Source organism: Rana temporaria, chromosome 4, assembly GCF_905171775.1.
Source record: "Rana temporaria chromosome 4, aRanTem1.1, whole genome shotgun sequence".
In the NCBI taxonomy this organism is placed as follows: Eukaryota; Metazoa; Chordata; class Amphibia; order Anura; family Ranidae; genus Rana; species Rana temporaria.
This window is the reverse complement of record NC_053492.1, coordinates 249,939,499-249,965,794: the sequence shown is the minus strand read 5'-3', so window position 1 is coordinate 249,965,794 and position 26,296 is coordinate 249,939,499. Positions and strand designations below refer to the sequence as shown.

Sequence of the window (26,296 nt, the reverse complement as noted above, 5' to 3'; positions counted from 1 at the left end):
TTTAACATGTTAAAGAATGCCACAAGTATACTGTTCATGTATATTTTTATTTCCCAGACACAATGTTGTAAGTTTAGCTCCTGATTACATACCTGTATACACGCCAAAGATTCATTTGTCCAAATAGAGTAACCGCCAACCAAGTAAATTCTTCCATTATGTACTGCAATTCCAGATTCATTTTGTCCTTTGAAAGGAAAAAAAGAAACCATTTGCCTGTGTGCATACTGTATGTTTTAAAGGTGTGCAGAATATTGCCTGTATGCATTTTCACATGCACTTTTCATGTGCATTGTTTGGTATGCAAACTAGGGGAGAAACATTAAAAAATATGGACCTTCTATAATGCTGATGCAAGAATAATACTCAGGAGGACATGACACCTGCCATTTAGAGCAGTTAGATTTCATTCAAATGGATTTGCCTAAAGTAGAACCTTGGTCTCTCATTTAAAATATGTGCTACAGAGTTTAATGTTACAATTTTGACAATTGTGTATGAGGCTATATATTAATGCATTGGGGATGGCAGGTGTTCAGAGAACTGCACATTTGGTTGGTCTGTGTTGAAAGAAAGAGAAAACTGTACCTATGAATGCTGAAGGGATGGTGAGATCTCCATACGTCTGATTAAAGCCCCATCATTCCAGACCCCTAACATTTTCTAAGTGCCTCCTAGAATTCAGGAGCAGGCCCATTTTACAAACCATTTTAAATAAATGGTACTTTTGCACCAAATATTTTAGGCAATTCATTCTGATTGTAAGGACTCCAAGTGTGTACAGCTTTAATTAAAAATGACAGTTTATGTTCTATAAACAAGTGTTTCAGAGTATTTTTGTTTTCAATACCAAGCTCAGAGTACAATTGCTCTGGCACACAAAATAATAAAATTAAGCATTAAAATCTTTCCTACAAAAGAAAACATTCAATGATTTTCGTATATTGGTATTTGGAACTGTGCACTTTCTCAGATTTTTTTTGTCCTACGCGACAAAAAATTGTAAAAAAAAAAAAAAGTTTTGTTTTGTTTGACAAATGTTACCTTTTGTAACTTGGTTCAGAATCTGCAAAATGTTTTAGCGAATCCAGCGTATATTTAATACCTCACTTTGGATGCTACTTTAGCACTTTATGGGGCCTGCAAAAGTCATGTAAAGTAAAACGGCCCATACATTCATAGTGTTTTTTTTTTTTTCATTCAACCAGTAGGTTGAACAAAATAAAAAGATCTGATTCCCATATCCACACATTCAAGGTGGATAGGGGTATCACTCCCACTGTGCTATTCTGTTCTGATTTCAGAATACAAAGATCAGTGCAGTGGCTATAGTCAGCCGCACTGATTGATTGATCAGTTGTACGGAAGTCTATCAGTAGACTGAGTTCTGTAGAAGGCTCGATTCACATCTATGCATTGTTGCTTTTGAGCGTTTCTCCTGTGCTTTTTACAGCGATTTTTGCGATTTGTGTGTTTTTTTTTTACTTTTACTAGTTGCTAAAGAGCTGGTGGGGAAGCCGGCTACCACATCCTTAGCAACGGATGAGTCATCAGCTGTCAGTGGGCTTCCCCTGATAGCTGAATGTAAAAAAAAAAAAAATTGTGGGGGTCCCCCCAGTTCATTCGTGGATGTGGACGGGACACCTCCACGCCAATCCTATTTCTTTTTTTAAAATTGCATGGGGTGCCCCAAAATCCATACCAGACTGTTATCCGAGTATGCAGCCTGGCAGGTCAGGAAAGGGAGGGGGACGAGTGATGAGGTGGGTGCTTTGGGGCAGGGGGGACTCTGCAATAAAGCAAATTCCCTGCATTTCTGCAAAAAGCATCAAAAAACGCATTAGTGTGAATCGAGCCTAACCAGGGTGCCCATACATGGATCAAAACTTGGATGGTCCTTGCTGAACTGGCTGAATTTTGTAAGTATGGCTGGCTTAACACTGAAGCCAAAACGATGTATTTATTGGGTGGGTGGGTGTCTGTCTGTCTCTTTTATGGAGATTTCCCTTCTCTTTCTTTCAGGTCAAGAACTAACAAGTTAATTAAATTGATAGTATTAGAAACCCTATCCAATCTGACTAATTAATGTATAGAAATAGATTACCTAATCAATTTGTCACTCAATGTAAATCCATTAACAAGGTTATTATCCATTAAACCCTTGTAACTCTTCTTTATACCAGAAAATACAAATCAGTTTAAGTGCTAACCTATGGTATACTTTAACCTACCATAACCTCTAACCTATAAACCTAACTTTATTCTGTATTTGATACACACTATTCATTTTTTTTTTTTTCATTCAACCCCGCAGGTTGAAAAAAAAAAAAAAACTGCCACTTTCGGGTTTGAGCTGCTGGTTAGTTCAGCGATCTTCCCTGCTGAGCCATTGTCTCCAGACAGGGGGGATGTCCCCCCCAATCAGAACACTCCGATCAGCACTCTCTGCCATTGACTGAGATCGCTGATCAGGAGTCGGTCGGATGCTGGTTTTCCAGCATGCATGTCCGACAGAACCCGGGCAAAAAGTTGGCTGTTTTTTTTTTTTTTTTTAACCGCCCGCTGTCTCCTGACATTTGGCCCATTTGTACAGTGCTTTATTCTGACATTTGTACTTCACCTTTTGGGTTAAAAAGCAAAGACTACATTTAAATGCATGTATGGCATGTGGTTGCAACACTTTGGGACAAAAAAAAAAAAAAAACAGGAGATATTACTTTGCTGCCAATCACCACCAAATGAAGGCACAATTTATCCTTTAAAAATTAGATATATTTCACCTGGCTACACTTGGTAAAACTGTACACATCATTGCAACTACTAACACATGTCAAAGTTGAAAAACTGTATTCAGGCGTTAATTGTTTGTTTATTTTTTACCTTTTTTCGGGAAGGGGTAAAGTTGGCCACATATATGCTAGAGTTTGTGTAATCTCTGTATAGTCTCCTTTATGCTGGCTTTACATGTAACCATAAACTGTTTATCATAAATTCAGTAATGATGGGCTAAAGCTGAACTCCAGTATAAGCAAACATTGACTAAATACAAGGGTTGTGTATATCCTTACTTGAATCTTGGTGTGCTTTGTGCATTTCTTCCAGACTTGTGCTGTAATCCAGTAAAACTTCTTTGTGTAGGAGCTTCCTGTAATGAAGACCGGTCACTGCTGCAGTCTCTCCTTGTGCAGGGTGACTGGTCTTGTATTTGCCCCTTCCCATATTGGCTAAACCTGCTGGGTCCCTCTCACAGCATTGCTCTCTGTGCAGGCTGTGTGCAGTGCAGTGATAACGTAATTTCTATTTTGCACTCTAACATCTAGATTTACAAAGGTGCACACAAAATTATGTCCTATTTGGCCATTGAGGAGAATATTACAATAAATGTTTTTGTTCCCAGAGTTCAGCTTTAATCATTTGTTTAAAAGTTATTGTTCAATACAAAAAAAAGATTGCTTTGATCATCCACACTGCATTTAGCGTTTCAATGTAAACATTTTTTTATGAAGAAAAAAACACTTTTGTTATATTAAAGCGGAGGTCCAGCTGTAACTTTTTTTAAAGTCAGCAGCTACAAACACTGTAGCTGCTGACTTTTAATAATCACACTTACCTGTCCAGGGTTCCCGCGATGACGGCCGTCTGAGACCGATTGGGTCCCGGCCCGCCACTCGAGGTAAGGGAAACTGGCAGTGGAGCCTTGCGGCTTCACTGCCCGTTTCCTTCCGCGCATGCGTTTTGTGAATGTCCGTCTGTCTTCTGGGACACACAGGTCCCAGAAGACAGAGGGCCAACATTTCCCAGAAGACAACGCAAGAAGAAGACTGAAGACTACAGTGGAATAGGAAGTGGCAGATTTGGACGATCTGCCTAGTAACAGCCATTTCTGGTAAGTATAAAAAATAATTCTAATGCACACAAACAAAATAAGATCTGTTTTTTTTTTTTTGTATGAAATAAAAGATAGGGTTGTGTAGAGTAAATACCGTAGGTACCAAATATCTGAGGCCTGAAAACTGCATGTGCCTGCAAAATGGTGAATAATTGGGGTACTCAAAATTATCAGCAAACACTGTAAATGCCATTTAGAGTAAATTGTAAAAAAACGGTCTAGAATTACCTTATCTGTGTTTCATAGCCATTGTTTACATCAGGGATCTTAAAACTACGGCCCTCCAGCTGTTGCGGAACTACACATCCCATGAGGCATTGCAAGGCTGACATTCACTGACATAACTAGGCATGATGGAAATTTTAGTTCCTGAACTGGAGGGCCGTAGTTTGAGGACCCCTGGTTTACATGCATGTGCACCATACAAGTGCATTTGCACTACTTTTTTATGTTTAACCACTTAAGGACCGCCTCCTGTAAATATACGTCAGCAGAATGGCACGGCTGGGCAGATGTACGTCCTGTACATCTACCCAGCCGTGGGTCGCGGGCTTCCCCGTGCTTCACTGTGGCAGCTGCATCAATCGTGTCATCCCCTTTATAGGCAGACACAATCGATGACGTCACTCTTACAGCCACACCCCCCTACAGTTGTAAACACACACTAGGTGAAACATAACCCCTTCAGCGCCCCCTGTGGTTAACTCCCAAACTGCAACTGTCATTTCCACAATAAAGAATGCATTTTAAATGCATTATTTGCTGTGAAAATGACAATGGTCCCAAAAATGTGTCAAAATTGTCCGAAGTGTCCGCCATAATGTCGCAGTCACGAAAAAAATCGCTGATCGCCGCCATTAGTAGTGAAAAACAAATTAATAAAAATGCAATGAAACTATCCCTTATTTTGTAAACGCTATAAATTTTGCGCAAACCAACCGATAAACGCTTATTGCAATTTTGTTACCAAAAATATGTAGAAGAATACGTATCGGCCTAAACTGAGGAAAAAAACTTTTTTTTATATATATATATATTTTTGGGGGATATTTATTATAGCAAAAAGTAAAAAATATTGAATTTTTTTCAAAATTGTCACTCTATTTTTGTTTATAGCGCAAAAAATAAAAACCGCAGAGGTGATCAAATACCACCAAAGGAAAGCTCTATTTGTGGGAAAAAAAGGACGCCAATTTTGTTTGGGAGCCACGACCGCGCAATTGTCAGTTAAAGCGACGCAGTGCCGAATCGCAAAAAGGGGCCTGGTCCTTTACCTGCATTTTGGTCCGGGGCTTAAGTGGTTAAAACGCTTTATAGGGACATCAGGGTTATATTAGTCCCCTAATGTCTCTCCATTTGATTGAGCATAGATTGTGCTTAAGCTGCTGTTTAACCAGCATTGCAGTTAACGTTTTGATAGCTCTGAACCCGCAAGTGCTCCACACTTCAAGTCTCACACTGCAGTGATGTTGGGAAATGGACGAATCTTGATGTCTTCCTGCTTGCTATCCTGACAACATTTATTGTGGTCCCAGGCTCTCCGGGGGGAAGCCACCCAGATCAATTTTACTAAATAGCCTTGTGCCCGCTTAAAAAATAAGCTCTCGCAGCCGTGAGCCTGTTTTGAGCCACTCAAAGCCAGGATGTACGGGAAACATACTGTTTACCAAAATCGGTAAAGAATCCTTACAGGCAAAAAAATAAATTAAAAATTCCTACTTTGTCCCCTTGATAATCCCGTTATTAACCCTAATTAAAGCCTTCCTCCCCTTAGCAAATATTTTTCTGGTCATTTTTTTATTTTGCATATTTACCTCTCATTAATATTTATATTTGTTCTTTTCATTATTTTTTTCAGTGTTGCATAATAAAAGTGCAACATTGAAATAGAAAAACGTAGAAAGCTTAGTTTGCCCCCCCCCCAAAAAAAAACCACATGTATGATTATGTTATCTTAAGTAATGACAAAGCAATAATCACTGGTGGCTAAACAGGCCTACAATGGCCTGCAATTGCTCTGGTCCATAGGGGCTCTACAGGTATGAAAGTTTAAGTTGTAATGGTATAATAATATGACACTTACCTGTAAGCAGGTTGAAATTGCAGCGCGTCCACTGGTCATTGTCGATATTGTAGGAATCTATATGCCGCACCAAAATCCTGTCATTATTGTAATCTAAATCATTTCCTCCCATGACATAAAGCTTTCTTTGGACTGCTGCCATTGCATGGTAAACTCTTCTCTGCAGCATAGGACTGCGACTAATCCACTTATTCTGCAGCGGGAAAAAAGCACCGAGATGATTTATAATCTGTTTTTCCAAATACAATTAACCTATACAGTTTTACATAAACATGCCACATGTAATAGCAATGTAAAAATAATGCAATGAACAGTCTTATTAAAGGGAAAGGAAAGGCAGGTTCATGATATGAGGAGTAATACAATTTCACATATTAATATATTATAAATAGTTGCTCCCATATGAGCAATTATCTGTTCTTTTTTAAAGACACTCTGTGCTAAAGCGGACCTTCAGTCATTTTTCAACTTTCCATCTATTAAATCTTCTGTCCTTGTTGTTTTAACTTTGGATAGGAAAACATTTTTTTTCTGCCAGTAAATACCTTATACAGCCCACTTCCTTGTCTGGTAAAATGCCTAGGCTTATGACATCATGCACAGCTCTCTCTCACTCTCATGAGAGTTTGCCAGGAAGGGAGGGGGGTGAGAGTCATAAGAGGGCCAATGAGAGCTGGAGGTGTGTGTCTGTGGAAATCCAGGAAGTGAACAGGCAGCAGCTTCAGCTGCCCACCGTTAAAACGGTTGCAGCCAGACTCAGTACAGAGAGATTTCTGTAGCATGTTTTGGCAAGTACAGAATCACAGTATATATAAAATAATATGCAAAGTGGCTGGAGGGAAGCTTTAGAATGACAAAGATGTTTTTATTACAAATTATGTGAGCAGACTGCAGTTCCTCTTAAGTGAAATTACTCACTAAAAATGTACTTCTGCTTCTTGAAATGCTTTATGCCTGGCTGTCATGTTGACCCTCTGATTGCTAAACCATCTGACATGGAGTAAAATGTAGTTTGAGTTCTAACATCAACTGATGCATACATATTCCAAGGTAATTGGCTAAGGAAGTTACTGCACTAGCACCTTTTTAATCCAGTTAGGTACTTCGGGCCAGATTCAGGTACAATTGCGCCTGTTTACGTTACACCGCCGCAAGTTTTCAGTTTTAGTGCCCGATCCACAAAGCACTTACCTGGAAACTTGCGGCGGTGTATCGTAAATACGTCCGTCGCATGGCGGTCCAAATCGAATGGGCGGATTACATTTAAATTAGGCGCGCTTCCGCGCCGGACCTACTGCGCATGCTCCGTTTCGTAACTCCCGCCGTGCTTTGCGCGAAGTGACGTAATTTTTTCGAACGGCGACGTGCGTAGCGTACTTCCATATTCCCGGACGTGTTACGCAAACGACGTGAAATTTTAAATCTCGACGCGGGAACGACGGCCATACTTTAGACAGCAATACGTTTGCTGACTAAAGTTAAGGCACCCAAAACGACGACTAACTTAGCGACGGGAAACTAGACTAGCGGCGACGTAGCGAACGCGAAAAACCATTGTGGATCGCCGTAACTCCTAATTTGCATACCCGACGCTGGTTTACGACGCGAACTCCCCCCAGCGGCGGCCGCGGTATTGCATCCTAAGATCCAACAGTGTAAAACAATTACACCTGTCGGATCTTAGGGCTATCTATGCGTAACTGATTCTATGAATCAGTCGCATAGATACTCTGAGAGATACGACGGAGTATCTGAGATACTCCGTCGTATCTCCGCTGTGAATCTGGGCCTGCATGAATAAAACGTTAAACATATTTTAACATACAGTGCCTTGAAAAAGTATTCATACTCCTTAACCTTTGCCACATTTTGTCAGGTTACAACCAAAACCGTAAATGTATTTTATTGGGATTATGTTATAGACCACATAATTTTAACGTAAAAATAAAATTATAAATGGTTTTCAATTTTTTTTTTAACAAATAAATGTCTGAAAGGTGTGGTGTGCAGAAGAAAACTTGTTACAGTCTGCAAAAGACTTGAGGCTTGGGTGGAGGTTCACCTTCCAGCAGGACAATGACCCTAAACATACAGCCAGAGCTACAATGGAATAGTTTAGATCAGGGATGTGCAATTAGCGGACCTCCAGCTGTTGCAAAACTACAACTCCCATCATGCCTCTGCCTCTGGGTGTCATTCTTGTGGCTGTCAGAGTCTTGCTATGCCTCATGGGACTTGTAGTTCTGCAACAGCTGGAGGTCTGCTAATTGCATATCCCCGGTTTAGATCAAAGCATATTAATGTGTTAGAATGGCCAAGTCCAGACCTAAATCCAATTGAGAATCTGTGGCAAGACTTGAAAATTGCTGTTCACAGACGCTCTCCATCCAATCTCACAGAGCTTGAGCTATTTTGCAAAGATAAATGGGCAAAAATTTCTCTCTCTAGATGTGCAAAGCTGGTAGAGACATACCCAAAAAGACTTGCAGCAAAAGCTGGTTCTACAAAGTTTGACTCCATATTGAATACAAATGCGCGCCACACTTTTCACATAGTTATTTGTAAAAAAAATTGAAAAACATTTATAATTTTCCTTCCACTTCACGATTATGTGCCCCTTTGTGTTGGTCCATCACATAAAATAAATACTTTTTCAAGGCGTTGTATGATTTGAATATGAAACTGAAAATACACTGGAATAGGGAGTGTGGGTGTCTCAGCCAATAAGGACATTGCACAGTACTGTCAGGACATGCTTACACTAAGTGAGATAAGGTTATATTACTTAAAGCGGTGGTTCCCCCTTAAAAACAACTTTTTTTTATTCCACTGCCCCCCCACATTACAATCGAATTAAGGCTCTTATTTTTTTTTTGCTGCTGTACATACCTTGATACAGCATCTTCACCCGTGCATCCGGGTTGCGAGTCCCGTGGGAGTGGGCGTTCCTCACATGCTGTTGATTGACGTTTTGCCCAAAAACGAGCTCTCCCCCCGTCGCGTAAGCCGCGTCACGATTGGCGAAAGGAGCCGAACGGCGATGCGCATACGCAGTATAGCACCGACTCGCCGTTCGGCTCCTTTCGCCAATCGTGACGCGGCTTACGCGACAGGGGAGAGCTCGTTTTTGGGCAAAATGTCAATCAAACACATGTGAGGAACGCCCACTCCCGCGGGACTCGCAACCCGGATGCACGGGTGAAGATGCTGTATCAAGGTATGTACTGCAGCAAAAAAATAATAAGAGCCTTAATTCGATTGTAATGTGGGGGGCAGTGGAATAAAAAAAAGTTGTTTTTAAGGGGGGAACCACCGCTTTAACTGCATTGCAGTTAAGCAGAGGTCTAAGGATTGGCTGTGCTGCATTAGCAGGGGTGTTTGCATCACAACACTGGCTAAACGAAACTATAAATCATTTGCAGGTAAAACTGTTTACATACATGTGTTGCAGCAGAGTATATTTCGGTTTGCCCACAGTTCAGCTTTAAAGTGGTTGTTATCCTCAGACATGAAATATGAACAAAGTAGATCCCTCTATACAGTGTACTTGTCTCAAGTAATAAGTGGATTATTTTCTAAAGTCAAAGTGCACTTGAAATTGCAGTCGCTGTAGAACCGAGGGGGACATGCAAGGAAAATAAAAAACAGCATTTTAGCTTGCACATGATTGGATGATGAAATCAGCAGAGCTTCCCCTCATTTCAGATCTTTCCCTCAGATTTACAGCGACTGCACTTCCAAGTGCACTTTTAGTGCAATTTCAAGTGCACTTTGCACAAGTGGATTTGCCTTTCATAAATAACCCCCTACGTGTAATTTCTGTCTGGTGCTTCATTCCTCGCTATCGGCATGAGTTACTTATGACAAGTTTTCCTAACACCAAGATTAAAAAGGTGACAGGGGAGGGACCTCCAGCTGATTGAAAGCCTCAGTTCTGTTTCTGTGTGCTGTGTGAATGGGGGTGTGTCCCTTCCCCTCAATCAGCTCTCAGAACTTTCCTCACTGAGCTCTGCAGAGTGTAATTTCACCTCTCCACCCTCTGTTTTCTGGACTCTCAGACAAGCTTTAAAAATTCTTGACTTTGAACAGATGTAGAGAAGAAAGACTGCAGATAAACAGGTACAACGTATGTAGGATGATTTATTTCATCGCTGTGTATCACCTGAGGCCAGTCACTTAACTGGGTATGTGTAAGGGTTTACAACCACAGAAAGGTATAAAATGCACATCTGCATTCGTTAATAAATCAGTAAGGCCCAACTCTGGGAATTAAATAAAATATTTTACTCCTCCCCACACTGCAAGGGTTAATTGTTTGTTAAATGTAGGGGATGATGAATACGGTGTAATACTGCTTGCTCTAGCACTCTACGGCTCCCTCTTTTGTGCAGACACTTGCGGCTCTCACCTTTAATGCAGGGCTACTGGTCCTGCATTGTACTTCTTTGTGCGACTACAGCTCAAAGTGTCTCATAGAAGAGGCTTCTGGGGACCCATAGCACAGATGGAGGGAGCCTGCTAAAGCGAGGAATATGCCAAGGATTACACATTAGTGTAGGTACCTTCATTTAGCTAAAATCAGCCTCTTCTGCAGCACTCAGACTGGAAGAAGAACTGCAAACCTATAAGGTGCTCTGAATGTGAGCATGCTGACAAGGAATGCAAGCGGATTGGAGGAGAAAACGATTGGGTGAATTCAACCTGCTGCTTTTTCCACACTGTCCAGTCAGCAGAGTGGTGTCTACAGTTCAATCCTTAAAACAGAACTTCACCCAAAAGGGGAAGCTGCGCTTGTTTGCACCCTTCCCTCCTCCACTGCCACATTTGTCATTTTTTGTTTACAGTGGGTTCCTGCAAACCACATCTGCCTGTACCCACTCTGAATCGCAATAACTATCACTGAGCACTGGGGCACGGCTTTAAGCAAAACCTGGTTTTGACAGGTACCTGCTTCAACTTCTGATCAGATCGCAATTTAGTTTGTGTTGGAGACTGCGCTGGACTGACTGAATCAGTCACTAGTCATGGATGGATGGTTGTGTGGGCAAGTAGGAAGGAATGCCTGCTGTGGGTTATGCCTAGTCTTAAGTGATGGTAATAAAACCTCTTGGGGTTTGGACTGCTGCCTTTTTGGTACGGCCTTATGGTCATTTCCACTTGACGAAAAATATAAAGGGAGGAGCGCCCGGTGTCCAAAAAAGAATGCGGACTTGAAAGTAGTTTAAAGGTATTTATTGGTGTTTGTTAATATTACCAATAAATACCTTTTAACCTACTTTCATAATGGCATTCTTTCCTCCTGCTCCTCACTCCCTACTTTTCCAGGATCACAGACACATCACAGGTCCAAGAGGTTTCCCTTAAGTAGGTTTACCTTACCCAAGATGCCGACGCCTGGACCCGAAGCCAATTGAAGAAGCGACTTTACATTTTTGGGGGGGGGGAGACTGGAGCTTTAAGACCTTGTACACACTGGTGTGCTTATGCATATACTCAGGTGAGTCTTGCCTGCACGGGATGCACAGGTCGTCTGTGCATCTGCATACAAGTATTCCCATCCAAGGTAATTGAGACATTGCACAGACACAGCTACTGCTATCATTTTAACATCTGTGTGAGTATGCATGCACAGCCTAAACGCAGTGTGAGTTCAGGGACATGTACCTGCACCCACATGGATGTCAAATTAGGAGCAGTAGTTGTGTCCACACAGCCACTGCCCACCATTTGCCATGATTGGGACTGCCTGCATATGGATACACACCTCTGCATCCCTTGCAGGGAAAACATGGCCCTCACATGAGTGTACGCTTAAGTACGCCTGTGTGCACAAGGCCTAATTCTAACAAAGACAATGGTGTCATCAACCTGACTTTTGTGTGTGGCAGGCCTGTGTAGGCTTCTCAGGGACAAATGGCCAGAAATGTAAATAGTGTGGCAGGTAAAAAATCCTTAAAAATGCTTATCTGCATATTTAGACATTTCCCTGGAGTTAAGCTTTATGTTACAGCATGCCAAGGTCACTAATGCTAAGATGGTCATGATAAAACTTTCTACAAAACATACGCATAAAAATGCTCTATTTCACAAGTACAATAGGCAGAATAGGATTAAAGAATACTGTTTTACATCATTAGTACTCAGCCCCAGACAGAGAGATAAAGATGGCATCTGATTTGCAATGTATTCATATGTCCCCTGATTACGGCATTCTTTTCCTCTGCTGCAATGCCTGCCAGGTGAACCTCAACACAAGCAGAGAGGCACAGGGGTCTGAGCAAGGTCACAGCTAAAACGGCAGTGTTTGAATACTAATCAGTGATGGGGAAGCAGAGGTCATCGCAGCCTGTCTGCTAGCAGGTAGCTCTGTGCTCTGTGGCAGATGGCAGTCATTATTGACTCTCTACAAAGGCCTTGCTTAAAGCCGTGCCCCAGTGCTCAGTGATAGAGTCATTGAGATTCAGAGCGGGTACAGGCAGATGTGGTTTGCCAGAACCCACTGTAAACAATATGCCAGCAGAATGTAAAAAAAAGAGGCTGTGTGCGCAAACATGAAGCAGTCCTCATTTAAAAAATAAATAAAAAAAAGTTTCAATTATTAACTGTCTGCGCTCAGTAGAGCATGCCATGCAATTAGCAGGAAGCAGACACAGCAAGGATATTCCCAACCAGCTTAAATGTTTCCAAACAGTGAACATAGAAATGTTTTGTAAGAATTACACAGTGTAACAGGAGTTGACAAGTTCAGTTTAGGTGGTGAATGAAGCTAAAGAGAATCAATGAAATGGGTTAATCATAGCTGTAGTTGACATGTGGGCTTATGTAATGAAATTGTGCAAAGAAAGCAGTGATAGTATGTACAGTGCAGTAACCCACAATAACTACATTTCACTTTTCATTAGTCTATAGTAGTCAGAGCAATGAAAAACGATTAACGGGTTACTATGGGATACCACACTTTGTCCTTCACCTTTATATATCACAATTTTCACTTATAAATATATCCAGTTTTAGGTTAGCTTCACAAGCAGACCAAAGCACAAGCACAGTAGGTATCCATGGACCACACTACAGTGAACCCCAACGTTGTGGTGCGCTGCATAAACAAAAAATAGATGCAGGTCCAGGTTTCCTTCAGTTGCCATGTGTAAATGTATAGTACACCCTAATGCAACGAAAGTTAATCCAAAAAATGCTGCATGTAGTAATGGCAACAGAACACACAGATATGAAGGGAGTCCTAAGACACAAAGGGGCATGGTTTATTGAAACCACTGAAGCATCCACATTGTCCATAGCTGCTAATCGAATTATACTGATATGTTTTTTTTTTTTGGTGGAACAACAGACATAATAGGTATCCAGATTTTAAACAGTGGAAACTTTTTACAAATGCAACAGACAGCTTTTAAAGGACACCAGGAAAGTATGGAGGGTGAGAGAAGCCAGGCTGGAGGCTGCCATCACCAATGGGAAAGTCGTGGAAGCATCAATTGTAAAAGTGAAAGAGTGGTGGGTGGAAGGAGGCAGGTTGAAAGCATGAACTGCTAATTGAAAACGTGGAGGGTGGGACGAGAAAGATCAGAATCCTCAATGGATAATAGGAAAACATTGGGTGTTGGAGTAGGCAGGTCAGAAGCTTTAATTGCTCATATGGCAATGTAGAGTGTGGTAAAAGCAGGTTGGAAGCATTAGTGGCCAATGGAAAAATGTGGGGGGGGGGGAGGTGGGAGGATGCAGGTCAGATGCCTTAATTGCCAATAGGACAGTGTGGAGGTTGGAATCACCAGTGGCCAAAGGTAAAAAGTGTAAAGAGGAAGGTTGGAAGCATGAACTACTAATTGGAAAAGTGGAGGGTGGGAGGAGGAAGGTCGGAATCCTCAATGGTCAATAGGAAACCATGGAGTGTGGGAGAAGGCAGGTCAGAAGCCTTAATTGCCAATAGGACAATGTGGAGGGTGAGGAAAGCAAGTTGGAAGCATCAGTGGCCAATGGGAAAATGTGGGGGGTTGGAGATGCAGGTCAGATGCCTTAATTGCCAATAGGACAATGTGGAGGGTGAGGAAAGCAGGTTGGAAGCATCAATGGCCAATGGAAAAATGTGGGGGGTTGGAGATGCAGGTCGGATGCCTTAATTGCCAATAGGACAGTGTGGAGGGTGAAAAAAAGCAGATTTGAATCTTCAATGGCCAATGTAAAAAGTGTGGAAGGAGGCAGGTTGGAAGCCCTAATTGCCAATAGGAAAGTATGGAGGGTGGGATGAGGGAGTTCAGAAGCATCAATTGCCAATGGGGAAAGTGGGAGAATGCAGCTGAGACTACTCATTGGCCAATAAAAAAGCGTGTAGGGTGGAAGGTGGCAGATGTGAAGTCTCAAGGGCCAAAAGGAAAGTGTGGAAGGAGGCAGGTAATACGTATGACAAGGAATATGTGTTTCGTTTCTGTACCTCCCAAGGTACAGTGGAGACAAAAAAATAAAAAAAGGGTACAGTGAAGATGATCTAGGAATACAAATACGCAACCGTAAACGCCTGTTTTAAGGACCAAGGGGTGTTGTGAGAAATAAGAACCTTCTACAGATTCCCTTTATTTCATAATTACAAGCCATAGGAAAAACGTAATCTCTATGTACATTAGTAGTGTGGTGCCACTCTTTCAAATATTGTGTTAGTAAATATAACATGGCTATCCTGTTTGCGAATTGGTCTCTAAGTAAAACCTACTAACAATGTTGTGTCAGTTCTGAAGGTGGGACAATAGTTAGTATACAAATCAGCAGATCATTGAACCCATGCATGAATACTTTTTGTCTATGTTGTTTTTTCTTTTAACGCAACGTGGTCATATCACATGGCTGATAGGGTAGGGCAGACATGTTTAATTCAGATATAAAAAAAATATATCATTTGAATCCCTGTTGTTGTGACTCACCTGGTTGGGATCATATACCATCAGCCTGTTCTGATACTGTGCAGTGTTAGTTACTCCTCCTGAAATAAAAAGTGATTCAGAATGATTTTAAAACCAAATCCACCACAGTGGCCCATATATATCTTCATCTTGTCATGTACACAGCAAAATGTAACAATACCATTAACCACTTAAGCCCCGGACCATTTTTCAGCTAAAGGACCAGGCCACTTTTTGTAATTCAGCACTGCGGCGTTTACACAAGCATCTCCCAGCTCTATACCTCCATGAGACGATCGCAGGGATCCTCACGGCGATCGAGTCTGCGGGAACCGCGGTCCGACTCACGGGGATAGCGGCAGGGTCGCGAGAACGCCGCGGGCGACGCGCGTGCAACCACACAGACAGGCATCTAAAGGGGACGTACAGGTACGTTGATATGCCTGTCCGTGCCATTCTTCCGACGTATATGTGCAGGAGGCGGACCTTAAGCGGTTAATATCCTAAAAAAATTATCCACCACACACGGTGTGTTTTGTGTACTCTTATATTTCTCTATTGAGCTGCTTTTACCATTATAACACTAACCTCATGTTTGAATCTCATAGCACCAGCAACCAACACTGTAGTTACAACACGTAACAGGGAACACTGGGCCTGATCCACAAAAGGGATACGCCGGCGTATCTACTCATACGCCGTCGTATCCCTGTTTCTATCTATGAAACTGATCCACAGAATCAGTTTCTCATAGATCGGCAGAAGATCCGACATGTGTAAGGGACTTACACTGTCGGATCTTAGGATGCAGTACCGCGGCCGCCGCTGGGGGCATTTCTTGTCGAAATCCAGTGTCGGGTATGCAAATTAGCACTTACAGAGATCCACAAAGCTTTTTCGCTTTTTTTTATCTCCGTAAGTATTAGTTTGCTGTCGCAAAATTAGGGCTGCTTTTACAAAGTGTAAACTGTTTACACCTTGTAAAAGTATACCCTTCTATCCCGCGTCGCTGTCATTTTTTTTTTCCGTCGCAACTTTTTTTTTTTTTTTACGCCCGTCGCGATTCTCAGAACCCCGGTTCAACGTAAATCCGCGCAAAGCACGTTGGGAAAATAACTTTGGGAGCATGCGCAGTATGTCCGGCGCAGGAGCGCGCCTAATTTAAATGGGACTCGCCCCATTAGATTAGGCACGCCTTGCGCCGGACGGATTTAAGTTACACCGCTGAAAATTTCTAGGTAAGTGCTTTGTGGATCAGGCACTTAGGTAGAGATTTTGCGGCGGTGTAACTTAAATGACAAAAGTTAAGTTACGGACGGTTTTTGTGGATCAGGCCCACTGGAACTGGTGTTTAAAGATGAGGTTTGGTATTTCTTGTGTCCTTGGTAAGTCTTTTTTGCCCAGAGATATTGTCTTCTTATCAGCAATAAAGCACTTACATAGATGTTTTAAATAAATAGTTCCTCTATTTGGGAAAGCAACACTGAAAACGGCACCCCTATGAGCACTATTGATGGGTCCATGCCCTTTAATAATATGCCTTTTAACCTGATGATGAAAGCTGCTAAAATCTTGTTTAAAGCAACAGCTAGCAATTCAAGACTTGTGCCGTAGGATGTGTTAAAATGGACCCATAATGAACATGAATGAGTAGGGTGAATGTCTGCAATTTGAAATACTTAATACAGTATCTTTCTTGTCAAGAATAAAATGGGCATAGAACAAGTAATGGTATTTGGGGATCATTTGCACAATGGGCAAATATTGGATCTCTCAAGGTAAGGCCCTGTAAAATTATACTCTGCTGGACTTGTCATTCTAATACAATATGAAGCTTATTAAAAATGCATACAAAAAAGAACATCTGGGTATCAGTGACTATAACATGATTTTGTTTTAAAGACAAGATTAAGATGAATAATGCACCTCGGACAGATGGCTTACACCCAAGTGTCCTTACAGAATTGAGCGCTGTTATTTTGAGGCCATTTTTTCTCATTTTTAGAGACTCTTTAACCACTTGCTAACATATACGTCAGCAGAATGGCTTGGCTGGGCAAAGCAAAGTTGCTTTGAAAATCCCGCCGTGCGGGTGTGCGCCGCAAACTCTGTAACCGGTGTCCCGCAGTCATGTCACAGAGCTGCAGAATGGGGAGATGACCATGTAAACAAGGCATTTCCCTGTTTTGCCTTGTGACAGGACACGGATCTACTGCTCCCTATCATTGGGAGAAGTGATCAATGTCATGTCACTGGTAGCCCAGCCCCCCTACAGTTAAAATCTCTCCCTAGGACACACTTAACCCCTTCATCGCCCCCTAGTGGTTAACCCCTTCCCTGCCAGTATCATTTACCCAGTAATCACTGTATAAATGACAATGGTCCCAAAATAGCGTCAAAAGTGTCTGCCATAATGTCGCTGTCATGATAAAAAATTGCAGATCGCGGCCATTGTTGGTATAATAAAAATGCCATAAAACTATCCCCTATTTTGTAAACACTATAACTTTTGCGCAAACCAATCAATATACGCTTATTGCGATTTTTTTTTTACCAAAAATATGTAGAAGAATACATATCAGCCTAAACAGAGAAAGAAATTCTTTTTTTATATATTTTTGGGGGATATTTAAGCAAAACCAGGCCCCATCTGCCACAACCCTGGCAAACAGATGACACCATAAGTCTCAAGAGACGCAGCCGTGTTCTTGAGCGAGCATGGTGTAAATCTAAATCCCTGAAAGACTTTACCCTCTACAAATCTGCCCTTCTCAAATAGAACTCCTGCCTCCACACTGCTGAACAAACCTATTACAACACTTTCATCAAAACCCTCTCATCCAAACCTCGTCAACTCTTTTCTACCCTTAATTCCTTACTTCACCCCCCACTGGCCCCACCAACCAACTTGCTTACCGCTCAACAGATTGCCAACCATTTTAATGGCACAAATTTACACAATTCACAGGGAGATATCCTGAATTCAAATTCCTTCCCTACCCAAACATCAGGTCCAACACCACACATACTCTCCTCCTTTTTGCCCAGTTACCACAGATAACGTTGATAAACTCCTCTCCATGGCCCATTTCACTACCTGTCCCCTGGACCCTGTCTCCTCTCAATTACTGTGACCACCTTCCCGCTCTATCCTCAACTCCCTAACCCACATCTTCAACCTCTCCTCTGCCACCTTTCCTTCCCTGCTCAAACATGCACTGGTTACCCCCATACTTAAAAAACCCTCACTAGACCCTACCGGTTTGAATAACTTAACACCCATCTCCCTGCTCCCGTTTGCTTCCAAGCTCATCGAACGCCTTGTCCATGACCGAATGAGTTGCTACCTCACGGACAACAACCTTCTCAACCCCCTACAGTCAGGCTTCCGGCCACAACATTCTACTGAAACTGCCCTACTAAAACTCAAGAATGACCTATGTAAGGTTGCTGGTTTAACTAGACCCGGGTTTTAAGGACAATCTGGATGAATGGAGGCTCCCCAATGCATTGGTAGTGAAAACATCCACACGCACATATGGTTTGTTCACACTAGACTTTATTTTCTAATGCGTACTTGTTCATAATCAAATCATACAAGAAGGGAACGGCCTTGTCCCAGCCAATCATATCTGAGTTATTAGGTTATACAAGTAATATTCGTCACAATTATATATGGTGTGTAAAAATAGGATTTTTGTACTCACCGTAAAATTCATTTCTCAGAGTTCATGGACGGACACAGCAGCATTGACCTTAGGGTTATATACCTTTCCTTCTAGGAGAGACTAGGCAGAAAAAAACAGCACTTTAAGTGTTAAAAACACTTCTCTCAGTACAACACCTCCCCAGGGGCGTGTCCGGGTACATCCCACTCTCTGGAACATCCAGCCCCAGTTTTAATCTGCCTAGCGTCAGGAGAGGACATGGCCTTTCTGGAGCCCATGTGCTCTGGAGATTCTTTTGCGTTTTTTTCACTTTATTTGATTTTGTTCCTGCATTTTTGGATCCTGGGATCTACTATCATGGGTGACAGGCAGGATCTGATCCTTGTAGTCCCTCCATGTTCGGCCATCGAGCGTGTGCCAGCCTTTAGCTAGGCCGTCCACGACATGCCCCGTTGCTCTAGGTGCGGCCGGTGAACTACATCCCACTCCATGGAACATCCAGCCTCAGTTTGTAGACAAGCAGTACAAACAAAAGGAGGGGTGGGTGCTGTGTCCGTCCATGAACTCAGAGAAATGGATTTTACGGTGAGTACAAAAATCCTATTTTCTCTTCCGTTCATGGACGGACACAGCAGCATTGACCTTAGGAACGTCCACAAGCAGTGTCAAAAAATTTGAGGGGTGGGAAAGAACACAGCAAACCAAGCTTCACCCCAAACAAACCAGAGTTCCTCAACGGAGGAACTTCAACCTTAAACTGCCGCCTGTAAAACCTTGCGGCCGAAGGAGACATCCGAAGATGCACTTACATCCACCTTTTAAAATTTTGAGAAGGTGTGGATTGATGACCAGGTCGCCACCTTGCATACCTGTAAGACAGACGCTTGATGACGGAAAGCCCAAGAGGCACCAATGGCCTTGGTCGAATGCGCCGTGACCTGAAAGGGAGGCGCCCGCCCCTTTAGGGCATAAGCCTGGAGCACGACCTGTCTGATCCACCTAAAAATGGTGGCCGTCGAGACCGCCAGACCTTTTTTAGGACCAGTCACCGACACGAACAGGGAGTCTGATTTCCGAAAGGGAGCCGTAGCAGACAAGTACACCCGTAGGGCACGAACCACGTCCAAGGAATGCAAAGTGGCCTCCTTTGGGTTTTTTGGCCGAGAACATAAGGATGGCAAAACAATGTCCTCATTGATGTGAAAAGCCGAAACAACCTTTGGAAGGAATGATGGCTGCAGCCGCAGCACCACTTTATCCTCATGGATGACCAAGTAAGGAGCCTTGCAAGACAAGGCCGCCAGTTCAGATACCCTTCTGACAGAAGTAATTGCCACCAGAAAAACCAGCTTCTGAGACAAAGTCAACAAAGGAATCTTTCGAATGTCCTCAAACGGAGCTTCTTGAAGCGCCAAAAGAACTAAATTCAAGTCCCATGGAGGCAGTGGAGGACGCACAGGAGGGGCCTTAAGCCGGACCCCCTGCACAAACGTACGCACCAAGGAGTGTGCCGCCAAGGGTCGCTGAAAGTAAACAGCTAGAGCCGAGATCTGACTCTTAACCGTACTTAAGGCGAGAGCCTGATCCACTCCAAGCTGTAAAAACAGCAGAATACGGGACACCACGTATGTACGGGGTGCCACTTCATCTCTTCACACATGGAGATGTAGGCCTTCCACGTACAATGGTAAATCTTTCGTGAAGTAGACTTCCGTGCTCGAGGTAGAAATCACTGAGCCCAAAAAGCCTCGGTCCTTCAACACCTGGCTCTCAACAGCCACGCTGTCAAAGCCAGCGACTGTAAAGCAGGGTGAAATATAGGACCTTGCGACAGAAGGTCTTCTCTCAGGGGTAGACGCAAAGGGATGTCTGCCACCAGACGCACCAGGTCCACGTACCAGGGACGGCGCGGCCAATCTGGGGTGATCAGGATTGTTGGTATCCCCTCGGCTTCCACCCTGTGCAGCAGGCGAGAAAGAAGCTGCAGGGGAGGGAAGGCGTAAATTAGGCGATAGTGGCCCCAAGGCGCCACCAGTGCGTCTGACGCGTCCGCCCACGGGTCCCTCGACCTGGTCACGAATCGTGACACCTTCCGATTGAGACGGGACGCTAGAAGGTCCACGTCTGGAGTGCCCCCATTTTGCCACACCGCCGACAGTGCTGGAACGGAGCTTTCGGCCCACCGGAGGATGTGTGCGACTTCCGTCGCTGCAGGCGTGCTCCGTGTGCCCCCTGATGATTGACATATGCCACAGCCGTGGCGTTGTCGGACTGGATTCTGATCGGTCGACCTTGCAGACCCAGAGACCACTTGGAGAGACACAACTTGATTGCTCAGAGCTCCAGTACATTGATTGGAAGGCGGGACTCCTCCTGAGTCCAGCGCCCCTGGGCTGACTGGACACCCCAGACACCCCCCAGCCGGAGAGGCTGGAATCCGTCGTGATCACTGTCCAGTGACATGGCAGAAACGATTTCCCGGTCTGGAGTACCGGAGATGTCAGCCACCACACTAGGGAGGACTTGGTCAGTCGACTCACCCAAATCTGGTAATCCAGAGACAAAGGAAGTTTGTTCCATTGTGACAGAATCTCTTTCTGTAACACTCGAGTGTGGAATTGGGCATACGGAACTGCCTCGAAAGAGGCCACTATCAGAACCAGCACTCTCATGCAAAAGCGAAGCGACACCCATTTCTGGGTCGCCAACTGCTGCACCGCAGATTGCAGAGTCTGCAGTTTTTCCGCTGGGAGAAAAACTCTCGCCCCGAGGAATCCAGGACCAAACCCAGATATTCCAGCCGCTGAGATGGTACCAGTACTGACTTCTGGGTATTCAGCAGCCAACCGAATTCTCTGAGGGTCTGACAGGTGATAGACACGTCCTCTTCTAATTCTGAGCTTGAGGAAGCTCTCAGAAGAAGGTCGTCCAGGTATCCCACGATAGCAATCCCACACAGCCGCAGCAGGGCTAGAATCGGGGCGAGCACCTTGGTGAATACCCGTGGTGCCAAAGCCAGGCCGAACAGGAGGGCCACAAATTGAAAGTGGTCCTCCCTGACCGCAAAGCGCAGAAACCTCTGGTGTTTTGCGCATATCGGGATATGCAGGTACGCATCCTTGATGTCCAAGGATGCTAGGAAATCCCCCTGATGGAGCACTGCTATTACTGAGCGAATCGACTCCATCCTGAATTTTTGCACTTTGATAAAGCAATTGAGGGCCTTGAGGTGCAGGATTGGATGGACCCCATCCTTCTTGGGGACTACAAACAGATTGGAGTAAAACCCCTAAAACCGTTCCGTTGAGGGAACCGGCACAATCACTCCCCTGACCAGCAGATCCTGGACAGCCCCTGACAGAGACTTCAGTGATCCGGAGGAAGCTGGAGGTTGGAGGGAAAAAATCTGTTTGGTGGACAAGAGAGAAACTCTATCTTGTACCCCCGAGGAAACTACTTCGCAAACCCAATCGTCGAAAGAATAGACCTCCACCGAGCCGCAAATTCGTGAAGCCGGCCCCCCACCCAGATGTGGGTGGGGGAAAACTTCATGCAGAGACAGACTTGTCCGCAGGCTTGTTGGGCTTGCGGTACCAGGGGCGCTTTTGCCCTTCAGTGGATGCCTTAGCACCCTGGAAACGTTTTCCCTGCCGCCCTTGGCGGGCGAAAAACATGCTTGGGGGCAGTAAAAGAGGGCCCTTGCTTACGGCGAGGCTCCTTAACCCTTCCCAGATTGCTGAAGCAGAGTGCTCTTAACGCCTGTGGCATCTTTTATGATGTCATCCAGGGACGCCCCAAAAAGCCGTTCACCCTTAAAGGGTAAGTCCACCAGGTACTTCTTAGAGGACTGGTCCAAAGACCAACACTTTAGCCACACAAGGCGGCGTGGTACCACCTCGGAGGCCCTGGAGAGCAAGGGGAGCGTATCCAGGGCTGACTCACAGACAAATTTCAGACCTTGCACCAACTTGTCGGCCAGGTCCACACAGAGCTCAGGAGCATTATGCGCCTCCAGCTCCTGTACCAGGACTTAGCCCGTTCGGTAAGTGTCTGCCGACACCAGAGCCCCCGGACAAAACCGGTTCTCACCGCCGACCCCACCACTGTGAATAAGGAGCGGGCCACAGCCTCAGCTCTCCTATCTGCGGGGTCCTTAAAAGGGGGAGCTCCTTCCACAGGCAACGTAGTGGCCTTGTTCAGCCTGGACACCGGAGGGTCCACTGACAGAGTACAAAGTATTTTGGTACAGCAAAAACTTCCTGCAGCCGTTCCCATTCCTTGTATAACAGGTCGTCCAGATACGGAACACAAGGAAACACTTTTGTGGTGCGGGGTGGCTTGCGGAACCCAAAAGGGACCGGCATGTCTGATGCCTCCGCCAAATCCTCAAGTTTCAGAGTATCCCGCACCGCAGTGATAAGAGCTCCAACAAATTCCTTATCTTGCTTTGACACTGAAGCAGAGTCATCCTCACTGTCCGCGTGGGCTAAGTTTGCATCATCTGACATGACAGAAACCGGGTCAAATGCAGAAGCAGCACCTGATTCTGCATCAGAGACATCCCCAGAAGCAGGCTCAGGGAGGGGGTGCTTTTTACCCCCCTTCTGGCCACTTGCCGCTTCAATCCTGGCAACAAATGCCTCCAGGACTGCCGTCATAGCATCCAACGAGACCACAGGAGCAGGGGCACTAAGGGTTAACTCTGGCATGGTTGGGGTAGAAGCCTCAAATGAGGGCCCTTGTGGTTCAGACTCCATGCTGTCCCATCTAAAAATGCCACCTCAGTACTGCAGACAAAAAAACAGGACCCACCGGTCACCCTCCCGCCTGTTACAGAGAGCAGGGGACCCCCGGGAACTCACCACCCAGAACCAGGCTGTACCACTGTGCAGAGCTGAGAGTGCTGCCTGTGCCGTGTCGTTCCCTCAGCAAGAAAAAAAACGTGGTGGTTGGCGCCGTTATTCCAGACACTAGAGGCCAAAACATTTCCAAGATGGCCGCCGACACGCAGAAAAACAGCATGCGGGCTACAAGAAAATGGCTGCCGACATATAGAGCCGCGGCTCCGGCAAAATGGCGACCGTACACATGTAAAACACAGCAGACACTGTCACAGCACCTCACAATAAAAAAATACAGCACCAGCACAATAAAAAATACAGTACCCCACAGCAGCACAGCCCCCCGGCAGTAGCAGAGCCCCCCAGGTGGACCCCCACTTCACAGCTGCCACCCAGAATGGGGAAGGAGGGAGAGGAAAGCAGGGCGGACCCTCAGTCGACCTCCCCAGGAATGCACCAAGGGGATACTATTTACCCATCCTGCGACCACCGGCTGGAGGCATTCCAGACAGAACCAACGTCCGCTTGCGGCATGGCTGTCGGCCCGGCACACTGTGACACAGCCATAGAGACCGGTCATATGTGTGCCCTGGAACATGTAGTTCACCGGCCGCCCCTGGAGCAACGGGGCATGTCCTGGACGGCCTAGCTAAAGACCGGCATGCGCTCGATGGCCGAACATAGGGGGAGCTACAAGGATCAGATCCAGCCTGTCACCCAGTCAGCAGTTGATAGTAGATCCCAGGATCCAAAAATGCAGGAACAAAATCAAATAAAGCGAAAAAAAACACCAAAAAAATCTCCAGAGCACATGGGCTCCAGAAAGACCATGTCCTCTACTGAAGTTAGGCAGATTAAAACTGGGACTGGATGTTCCAGAGAGTGGGATGTACCCGGGGGACACGCCCCCGGGAGGTGCTGTACTGAGAAGTGTTTTTAACACTTAAAGTGCTGTTTTTTTTCCTGCCTAGTCTCTCCTAGAAGGAAAGGTATATAACCCTAAGGTCAATGCTGCTGTGTCTGTCCATGAATGGAAGAGAAATATAACAATCTGTCTTCTGGGTGTCTTAACCTTGTTTCTACTGCACCTTATCTAATGTTATCATTCTTTGCCTAGTACATAATAACAAATGGCAAGGTTGTTGTTAGTTTCTATGTAACTAGTCCTAGAAGCTCTGGGTAAAAGGATACGTAAACATACAAGCATTCATTACTATGGGGGAACTCTAGCAATCCTTTTAATGCATTGATAGTATGGGGGAACTCTAGGCTTCCTACTAACTGCTAAAACCAATGGCCATTACTCCATACTCATACTTTTATACCTCTCTGCTGCCTTTGACACAGTTGACCACCTGCTCCTCCTCAGCAAAGTACACTCCCTTGGCCTCCATGATTCTGCTTTATCCTGGTTCTCCACCTACCTTTCTCAGCACACTTTCAGTGTCACAACTCCATCTCCTCCGCTTGTCTTCCTCTTTCTGTTGGGGTACCCCAAGGCTCCGTTCTTGGGCCTCTCCTATTCTCACTCTATACCTCTTTCCTGGGCCAGTTGATAACCTCCTTATTCACTCCTTGATTATTTCCTGCCTTGACTACTGCAACACTCTACTTAATGGCCTACCCTTAAGCGGGCTATCCCCCCTTCAGTCTATTATTAATTCTGCTGCTAGACTAATACACCTCACTAACCGACCCGTGACTGTTGCTCCTCTCTGCCAATCCCTTCACTGTCTTCCCCTACCCCACCGTGTAAAATTCAAAATGCTAACCATAACATACAAGGCCATTCACAACATCGCCCCCATCTACATCACCAACCACATCTACAGATATCGCCCAAATTGTCCCCTCCGCTCCTCCCAGGACCACCTGCTCTCTAGCTCCCTTGTTCTTCTTCACAGATAGGGGTATGAAAATGTGAAAAAAAGTCTCTTTCGGAAACTAGTTCTAGCCAGCTCAGCTAATTTGTTTATTGCCTTGGGGGATCAGTATGGATTTTTTTCCCCTATTGGTGCAAATTGGAGAATGCTTTATAAGGGATTTTCTCCTTCCTGTGAAACAATTGTAGGTATAGGGTTCTGTATATGGATGTTTAACTATATATATATTTTTTTAAGGACGTATTCATTTTTCTGCTCTTAATCTGATAATCATCTGGATCAGTAATGCAGTGCCTAGTCCTTAAGTGTGTTATTTTCAGTATAATTATTGCAGATTTTTCAACAGAACCTTACACTGAAAGGTTAATGTTCTGCTGTTTGAAAATATATTTTACAGTATGCTCCACGTGTACAGCAATACAGATCTATAAGGCTCCGATAATTTGCAACCATACACTCTCCTCATTACCTACTTCACTGGTTGCATACGGCATGCACTGTTGATATTAATAAGGGAGAAAGTAATTACCAACTCTCTGGGGAAACATGCTTTAGTGTTTTGGCTTTTCAGTGATCACATTTACACTTCATGCAAAATATGTGTCTCTTGGCAAGTGCTGAAGCGGACGTTTAGTAAAAAGATTTTTATGGGGATACAGCACCATACACATTTGGAATGTGTAATGTGGTGTGTCCCCTTCACAGCCCTGAGAGAGATACTGCCCTGAGTGTCTGTCTTTCAGCACTGTAAAGGTTAACACCAGCGCCTTCTAATCAAGAAAGTTGCACTGCTCACCCATGCCCTCCTGCTTCTTTTAACTGGACTAGTCTTATACTACCATGATACATGGAATTCTATGAATGGAGGAGTAAAAAGACAGGCTCTCCCCATAATGTGCTGCACTGCGGCGTGTGTACTGCATTTGATGTCACATGCTGCCTGTCATGGACAGTGTCATGAGCCAGTGGGGGTATAATTAGGAGATCAGAGGTGCAGCAAAATCTGAATATCGGGGATCACAG

The 26,296-nt window shown here is 44.5% G+C and overlaps 1 protein-coding gene across 3 annotated transcripts in view; it reads right to left on the bottom strand.

Moving 5' to 3' along the window:
* The window catches only part of KLHL32 (kelch like family member 32), a 285,677-nt gene that overhangs the window by 14,105 nt on the left and 245,276 nt on the right, over positions 1–26,296 (bottom strand). For all 3 annotated transcript variants that reach the window (XM_040350130.1, XM_040350132.1, XM_040350131.1), the window contains 3 exons: positions 14,903–14,961; positions 5,973–6,165; positions 93–187 (listed from right to left, as the gene is read on the bottom strand). In XM_040350130.1, the coding sequence (XP_040206064.1) occupies positions 93–187; positions 5,973–6,165; positions 14,903–14,961 (347 nt within the window). The remainder of the gene's footprint in view (positions 1–92; positions 188–5,972; positions 6,166–14,902; positions 14,962–26,296) is intronic.